The sequence below is a fragment of the Cryptotermes secundus genome, unplaced genomic scaffold (assembly GCF_002891405.2).
Source record: "Cryptotermes secundus unplaced genomic scaffold, Csec_1.0 scaffold87, whole genome shotgun sequence".
Lineage (NCBI taxonomy): Eukaryota > Metazoa > Arthropoda > Insecta > Blattodea > Kalotermitidae > Cryptotermes > Cryptotermes secundus.
The window spans coordinates 198,350-207,939 of record NW_019739942.1 but is presented as its reverse complement, the minus strand read 5'-3'; the positions used below and the strand labels follow the sequence as shown (position 1 = coordinate 207,939).

General features: G+C 37.9%; 1 protein-coding gene across 2 annotated transcripts in view; it reads right to left on the bottom strand.

Moving 5' to 3' along the window:
• Positions 1–4,732: 4,732 nt before the first annotated feature.
• The window catches only part of LOC111872043 (calcium and integrin-binding family member 2), an 11,266-nt gene continuing 6,408 nt past the window's right edge, over positions 4,733–9,590 (bottom strand). For both annotated transcript variants that reach the window (XM_033754491.1, XM_023865537.2), the window contains 2 exons: positions 7,808–7,917; positions 4,733–6,239 (listed from right to left, as the gene is read on the bottom strand). In XM_033754491.1, coding sequence (XP_033610382.1) covers positions 6,129–6,239; positions 7,808–7,917 — 221 coding nt within the window. In that variant the 3' untranslated portion in view covers positions 4,733–6,128. The remainder of the gene's footprint in view (positions 6,240–7,807; positions 7,918–9,590) is intronic.

The window sequence follows — 9,590 nt, the reverse complement described above, 5'->3', positions numbered from 1 at the left end:
CTGCGTAAAGAATGATATGAGCTAGACCTTTTAGGATACTAGGAAAGTCATTGATGTAGACATTAAACAGTAATGGACCCAATACTGAGCCCTGGGGAACACCATGCCTGCTAGTTAACCATCTGGAAACAGAAGTGTTAAGGTTTTGAGTCTGTAATAGAGTTCTCTGCTTCCTGTTAAATAAGTATGATTCAAACCATTTCAAAATGGATCCTCTAATTCCATAATGTTCCAACTTTTGAATTAACAAGTCATGGTTAACGCAATCAAATGCCCTTGTAAGGTCACAAAAAATACCCACTACCAGTTCCTTATTATTCCATGCTTTATATACTGAGTTTGTTAAGTTAAAAATTGCATTTTGTGTCGATGCACCATTTCTAAATCCATATTGCTCATCAACAATAATATTATTATTTGTCAACTGTTGTTTTAACCTATTAAAGACTAATATTTCAAATAATTTGGAAAATCCTGTCAACAGAGAAATAGGCCTATAGTTAGATATTTCGGATGCATCACCCTTTTTAAAACATGGTATGATGTTGGCATATTTTAGCCGATCTGGGTATATTCCAGTATATAAGGATAAGTTATAGATATAGGTGAGTGGTTTAGCTATCTGCTCACCGCATAACTTGATAATTTTATTGGACAGCCCATCGTATCCACAGGAAGTCTTATTCTTTAGTGAAGAGATTGTGCTTAAGACTTCAGTTAAGGTAATTGGAATATTAGCTATTTCAGGAAACTTATCAAGAAGGCTCTTTCTAATTATAGGATGTACACCTTCATATATAGGATACTGGCTAATTAGCTTTTCCACAGAGTTTATAAAGAATGTATTAAAAGACTCCGCTGCTTTATTGATGTGTATTTTTTTATTATCACTTCTTAATTCTGATGGAATAAACTTCTTTTTGGATGCATGACCTACTTCATTATTAATAATTTTCCAGGATACCTTGGATTTGTTGGTACATTCAGATAACAATTAGTACAGTTCTTTTGCTTTACTAATGACTCTTTTTATGGCACAATATCGAGTATAATACTCTTTTAATTGAGGATGACTAGTAGCTCTGCACATTACAAAGAGAGATTTTTTTCGTCTACAAGACACTCTAATACCATTAGTAATCCACTGATTATTGTATGCAGCATTTACCACTAATTGCATTGGAAAACATGATTGTATATGTTGTACATAGAAATATGAATTAAAACTAAATTTGTAAAAACATGTAAATACTAAATATGGACTTACTAATACGGACTATGACTAACAAATGACAGACCCAACCTCTCGTCAGAGAGGGCGCCCCAAATAGACAAGACAGTAACTTTCACATAAGGAAAAAACAAAAACAAAAAATCTGGTCATGAGCCCCAGCCGGGGCTCGACACCAAGACAGGCAGAGTGATCATCAGTCGCAATGTGACTTGGACCTGACAACACCTGCCTGTGTGGAGGCTGGGTCAAATACCTCCACCATGACCCTGTGAGCAGTAAGAGGCGATGAAAAGGGAAGTCTCAAATCTGAGACAGTAAAATATGGTCTCGAGTCCCAAGGGACTCAGACCCGAGAAAGACTGTACTGGCAAGGGCCAGCAGCATATACAAAAGGCAGACCCATCCTCTCATCAGAGAGGGCACCATACAAAAACAAGACCGTAACTCAAAGAGTAGTAAAAGCTGGTCATGAGCCAGAGATAGGGCTTGACATCAAGACTTACTGGCTGACTGACCGTCAGTCTCAATGTGACTTGGACTTAATATTAAACTTGAGGGCGGTCAAGCATATGACCGTTCAAGTGACTAGACTGCCGTTGTAGCGAAAGCTACTAGAAATAGTGCATAATCTGCTGTACTGAGACCAGACTGACAGAGACCCCATATATATGTAATACATCTATTATCATGTTTTAACATGTAAAATGTAAATATCCTTTACATTATGACAAATGACTTACTACTACAATGACTCTGACAAAAGACAGGCCCATCCTCTTGTCAGAGAGGGCGCCCCACAATAACAAGACCTAAACTGTCAAACAATAATAAATATCTGCTCATGAGCCCCAGATTGGGCTCGACACCAAGACTGACTGACCGTCAGTCGCAATGTGACTTTGACTTTTTTTTTTCCTTGGCATTACAGCCCCAGTGGGTCTTGGTCTACCTCCATGAACTTCTCCATGACTTAATATTACAGAGTAATATAAAAGGTAAAGTTGTCCCTGTGCTTAACTAAAGCACTACACCGTGAAGGGGAACGGGGGAATGGATGTATAGATTGTATAGATCCTTATTTTCTTGACCTCGGCACTAGCTGGAGGTGAGTGGTCTACTTCACACCACAGCCACTTTACCCCTGGGGAAAAGAGTCCCAAGTATCCATTGGATAGAAGGCTGGATGGCCCCAGAGCTGGTCTGGATGATGTGAAAAAGAGAAAATTCTGGACCCTATCAAGACTTGAACTCCGACCACTCGGTCATTCAAACCAGTAGCTAGTTGCTATACCAGCTTCGCTATCCCACCTTAAAGAGAAAGAAAGACAAAATTCAAGCCATGGATGTGAAAATTTTAAAAGTACTGAAGGAAAAATGAGACAGGAAAGAACTGGAATTCATAACTTGTTAATGCATTTAGAAGAGGAATTACTATAATGACTGGATCATGTGCAAATGATGAGTAGAAGTATACAAAGACAGATAATAAAATTAAATTTTAAAGGAAATGAGCCAGAACAAGATGGTTTGGTCAGATATTAGAAAACATGGAGAAGAAAGGAAAAACTGGCCAAGAAATTAAGATGGTAAGACTGTGGCAAGATGAAAGAGGTTACAGACTTTTTGTCTCTGAACCTGCATAAAATGGAAACAGTGCTACTAAATGACTTGAGAACAGCTTTAAAATGGGCCTGGATTCAGGAACATTATTAGCAACATGATGCTTGTTTTGAATATATTAACTGCTAACTTTACATCAGTTTGAAAGTAAACAGACTGTAAATTATTAGGTCTACTTTTTCAGAGTGATCTGAAAAATGTGACTAAGAATGATACAAATCTAAACAGTACTTCTTTATTTCAATCAATTTCCTAACAACAGAGCAACTTACTGATGCAGAAATTCACACTTTACACTACAGTTGCAAACCACACCTAGATACTGATCATATTGACATCTGGCATTCTGCAAGGTTGCAAGTAATAGTCAGAGGCCACATATATTTGTATTAAAGCAATACAGCACAACTGTAAAAATTCACATAATATCCAAGACACTGACAGATTCATTAAAGCATTTATGATACTTGCTCCAATAGAACTTATACAAAGAAAGGACAGATGCTCATTCTTTTCCTACACATGACCCAAAGACGAACACTTTTAGATACTACTTTAATATCATAATCTATATTATCAGATAGCATGAGTAAAGATACATCAATAGAAATAACAGGTTTTCAAGTAACAAGTGTAATCCAGTTTTTAGTACACTCATTTTTCACATATTCTGTTTGTAATATTCATTTTTTGCTGGCAGAGATCTTGCACTGGGACAATGAAAAAATGTATTCTCCCCATCATATGTGTAATTTGACCAATATAAATCCTATATACAATATCCCTTTGGAAAAATGTAGTTCCATTGCCTCAACAGCCTACTGACTCCCTATTATGCATTAGTTTTATGAAGTGAATGAATGTGCATGCAGTAATCCAATTTATTTGAAGAATTAAGTTCATGCAAACCATTATATTTGTCTCCATTAAACAGGATTCTGTTATTATAGATGCATTCTGGACAAAGGGGTTTACAGTCATGTACATACAGTCCTCAGCCAGATTTCATGACAGCTGATAGGACCATCAGCTCGGAAAGAATGTTTCAGAAACCAGACATGCCTCTTTCTCAGGCAAGCTACAGACACAGAACGTCAAGAAGTAGATATTTCTATTTAGTATGCACAAGGAAAATCTGTCCCTGTGCTTAACTAATTAAGCACTATGCCATGAAAACATATGGGAGAGTGTATGTACAGATCCATGACTTCTTGACCTCAGCACTAGTTGGAGGTACGTGGTCTGCTTCACGCCTTGGCCACTTTACCTCAGGGGAAAGAGCTCCCTGTACCCATTGGATAGGAGGCTGCTTGCACTGCAGAACTGCTCTGGATTGGTCTGGATGATGTGAAGAGGAGAAAACTGTTGTCCCTACCAGGACTCAGGACTCAAACCCCTTGGCCATCCAAACCATAGCCTGTGACTATACCATATGTGCCATCCAAATTCCACTTAATGTCTGTACATATTTTATTTTATCCCTTAAACAATACCAAATTTTACATTAATGCTGTGTTTTGAAGGCTTCTGACTCCTTAGTACATGATCCACTTTCATACCAGCTTCTATAATAACATTCTAATTATAGATCCATACTTACTATGATATGAATAATGGTTTAAAGAATAAAGTGCCTTCAGAGACTGATCAGTTTTATAAAAGAACTTTCTCATGATCAGTTGCCTGACATGTGTACTGAAATTGCTTGGTTCCTGTGCATCTCTAATACAGTTTAGGCCTTTGAGAAGTGGTACTTCACCAACAATTACAGGTTTGAATTGTCTGAGTAATTGCACTTGATTCCTTAGTGATATTGCTGAATTGCTTTAAATGCACAGATGATATTTACATTAATTATTCTGATAGCATCTGGATATCTTGAATTTGCATAGCTTGGCAAAGGGTTGATATGTTAGTACTTCTATACTTTATAGATATTAAACTTAAAATCGTTGAAACTCTTCAACAGCCCTTTAATGGTCTAAAGGCTTTACAGATGTACCCTTCCACACTACTTTTCAAAGTCCCTGCAGAAATGTTTTTAAACACATATTTCTTTTAAATTGTTGCTGCAGATTATGTTTTTCAAACTGTGGTCTACAAGAAGTTAACTTAAAGATATGAAATTGCATTAGGATAACACTGGAAACCATTCTTCACTGATATGTCTTGACAGCTGCAGTGATTATGTGCAGAAGGATACATCTTTTCACAGTGTATACTTTTCATAATCTAGAAGTCTTACATTTAAAATATCAAGTACAGATTCTTGATTAACTTAAAAAAACTCCAGTTATCCAATTTTCAGACATTTCTTATAAAGTGCTTAGAAGAACATGTTCCCTGTGTTGATAACACCCATTTCTTTTCACTTTTCCAAACTGAACAATTTACATCAAAGTGTTTCACATCGAATGTATATGTTGAGATAAATAAAAGACTCAATGTTACTGTTATAACATATGGCTTATACATCAGGATAGCTACCATTAGAATTCAAAATCTGGGACCGCTGAATATATAACAAACTACACATTTGCAACCTAGCATGACAGATTCTGTAACCTGCTAATAATATTCATTCATTCATTCCAAACCAATAATGTAACAGTATACACAACGACCTGATTCTCTACCAGTTAAAATCAATGATGTATCCACCGTCAACTCTTCACTGACCACTGATGGTTTAAACTTATCAGGAAAGAATATCATGAAAGCACTTATTTTGATATTTTGTGTGGATGTTTAAAATAGCTTGCTGCTGCACACAGAGTGGCCTTATTTGCACTTACACCATGGCTCTTTCAACCCACCATTTTCTTGGAAGTCGAAGGAAAGAAACTATACATTGATTGCAAACATATGCAACAAGTTAACTAAATGACACAGAAAGCCCACCTCCCTACCATTTTGGAACTCAAGTGCAAAATACCCTAGGGATCAATGAAAACTGTTACAGCCGAAGCATTCTATTTCTATATATGGACTGCCTTAACCAGTCATGAGCCTCACTCAATGTTCCAATTTCCATCTTGGAACTTGTTTGAAATGACTATGAAAGCTACAAAGATAAACACCATCTAAATATGGAGCATACATTTTCTTTTTTATTGCTGGGTACTATATTCAGCCTCAACTTTCTGTGATTCAGTGGCTTCATGCAGTGCAAAATGTTGACTCTCATTTATTGTTTGACTATTACATAGTACAGTAATATAATGTTAAGTTTATGCATTCTTAAGAAATTGGATTAAAAACCAGAAACTTTGGTTTACACCTTCAACTGGAAACATGTGGTGAAGTCTGGCATTTTGGTGATAGCATGAACAAATTCCCGTGATGAAATATCACCTGACTTACCAAGGTCCACTTCTTTCAGAATCTGAAACACAACAATTCATGGCTTCAGTATGTTTATTTTGCATAATATAACTATTTTATGAAAATAATGGTGAACCAAAATGTGCAAGGCTGATAGCTTCAGGTAAAAAAATGCTGAATAGGATAGATTAAGGCTATATAACCACTGCTCTCCATTATCAGTTATGAAGGATAGATTACACAGACCATACAGCAAATGAAGTCATACTTTCATCCGTAACACATTACATGTTCCCATGTTACCTTATGAAATGACCTAGTGAACATGTTAGTCCATGTGACAGTTGGAATACTACGAATCAGCTTTCAACCATCAAAGAACATGAGAGAAGAAACTCAAATTTAATATTGAAGATTGATGAATACAGATCATGACCTCCTCTATGGAAGAGCTCTTAGCTGCTGTATCATAACTTATGTTATTTGAAATAAATCATGAGTAATTCATCAGGTGGAAAATTGTCTGTGCATCAAGTTTTAGTTAAATGTGTTATGAAAACTTCCTCCCATCATATTTTGGTCACATAGTCAGCATCCTCATTCTGAAATCGAGGAGAGACTGTTCTCTTGTAAATCAGAAGGGCCAGTCTTCATATTTAACAAACAGCACACTAATTTAGAAATACCATGTGATCTATTTAAAACCAAACTCTTAAAGAAAGTATATTTTATAATTCAGTGTACAATCATGGCACTTCCAGGCATTTTGAAACTATATGTACCCTCTACTGGCAGTTTCTGGTGAATGCTGGTGCTCCATGAGCCCCAGATTGGGCTCGAGCACACGTATCTTTAATACGTGTGAGCACACGTATTAAAGATAAGCAGCGACACACACAGAGAGAGCCTACACAGAACAATACCTGAACAGCGATAAAAGAAGAAGTGGCCACTGCAGCACTATAGACATAGGGCATGTACCCCGAGAAAATTTTAAAAATTTGGAAAAAGAAAAAGAACAGAAAATTTATAGACATTTTAAATTGAATTGAAGGTTTAAAAATAGTGCGAATTTTAGAAATCAAAATTGACGCGTGTAGGTTAACAAAGATTTTATACATACATACAATTGGAAAGATTTTAAATTTTAAACTACGGGCAGTGTAGCAGCTACGTAAGAATACACACCTGATGATGGCCATTTAGGGCCGAAACATGTAGTGTGGAGGAGGGAAAGAAGAATGAACTACAATTAAATTGTTGCACTTAAGACGGAGTTTGTCTCATATATAAATGTATTTCACTGGTGAATGTATGTGATGAAATGCACATATAAAACACATTTAAATTAGTTATGGCAGATACAAGGATAACAAAGAAGGATTACAAGGAAAACCAAAAGTTGCAAGATCATCTGAAGATGCCATACATTGCTGCATTGGGTGTGCATCAGATTGAAACCATGTAATAATCATAGAAACCAGTTTAAGGCTCTGTCAGTTTTGGCTGTGGCCTATAGTAAGATTTAACGCTTCTCACACTGTTACCATCTTCATTGTGTATAGGCCCATAGAAAAGTTATGGTCCTTCCTTACTGTAAGAATGTACATAAAAGCATTTTATACTTACAATTTCAATAATTTTCTTCTTTTCCGAGTATGACAGTTGCTTCTTTAATGTCAGTCTGTCAATTATTATCAAGAGATCATCTTCACCAATATAGTTATCATTATTGAAATCTGTAATAAATATTGCTTACAAAAATGTAAAATTTGAAAGCTGTTACATCCACATAATATTCAATATTATTTCAAGTATCACTGTCATAAATAGAATTCAGACCAATGGGTTGTATTATATAAGGGGCAGTCAAATGAAAATGGGTCACCACACATAAATCACACAGCGCACAAGTTGGTATCACTGGAATTTGCTTACAATATGAATATCTGCTAGGAACTCAGGAAAGCACAGTGACATGCCCTTGCACACTAGTCATTTGTTTATTGTGCTGGAAGTAAGATTAGCACTACATGTGGTTGTCCAACATTAGTATTGGAGGCAGGCAAAGAAGAACAGCGAAGTGCAGTGCACTTCTTGACTGCTAAAGGAGTAAGAGGACGAAAAATTCACTGTCGCATGTCTGTTGTTTACGGCTAACACAGCATGCCACATTCGCGTGTGCTGGCGTGGCATAAGAGATTCCGAGAGGGATGTGTGTCACTGCAAGATGATGCTCTCCCAGGACAGGCTCATCGTGTCATCACTCCTGATGTTATTGCTGCATTGGATGGTCATATCTGGGCAAACCGACGGATCACTGTGGAAGAAATTGGTCTTTTGATAGGAATAAGTCATGGTTCTGTACACGCCATTGTGACAAAACACATGCTGTACCACAAAATCTGCGCACAGTGGGTTCCACATCAACTCATGGAGGAACAGAAGACTCAGAGAATGCCTGCATCACTGGGTCACTTGCAACGATACCATGAGGAAGAGTATGCTTTTCTGTCCCATACTGCCACTGGGGACGAAACTTGGTGCCACCATTTTGAACCTGAGACCAAACAGCAGAGCCAACAGTGGAAACACGTGAATTCTCCTCCACCAAAGAAATCCAAAGTCGTACACACAAGCTCCGGTAAAGTGATGATGACATTGTTCTTCGACTGCAAGGGCCCTCTGCTTGTCGAATTTCTCATGGGGCCACAATCAGTGCACAGTGCTATGAAGACACTTTGCAGAGACTGAGACGTGCAGCGGCCTCCATAGTCTAGGGGTAACGTTCCCACCTCGTGACTCAAGGTAAGCAGGTTCAAACCCGGTGGAGGTCGTGGAATTTTTAAGGGCGGAAAAATTCAGGGAACAAGTCCTCCAGGAGGGACTTTAAGCCGTGGGTCCCGTGTCATAGCTTTACGGCACGTAAAAGAACCTCATGTCTCAAGGGGGACCTCTGAGCCAAATTCAGGACATTTCCCGCCCAACAGTAGTCTCTAACGCCTCTGGTAGATGGGGGAAGCATTGAGATACCGCTGAGCCAGTAGAGGCCGAACTCACTGGCTGAGTCGGGACTGATGGCACTCACCAGTACCGGTAGGGTATAGAGACTGGTAGAATATCACAGGGAGATGCACAATGGACCAATATCTGGTCTAAGTGCATGGGGAAACCCACCCTCTCCAATAACAACAACAACAACAACAACAACTGAGACATGCCATAGAGTCAAAACACCCTGAATTGCTATTGAACGGCATTATCCTTCTTCATGATAATGCGCGCCCCCCCACTGCCAACTCTGTGAGGAATATGCTACAAAGATTTGGTTGGGAAGTGCTTCAACATCCCTCCTACAACCCAGTTCTCTCCCCATGTGATTTTCACATTTTTGGAGACCTGAAGAGAGACA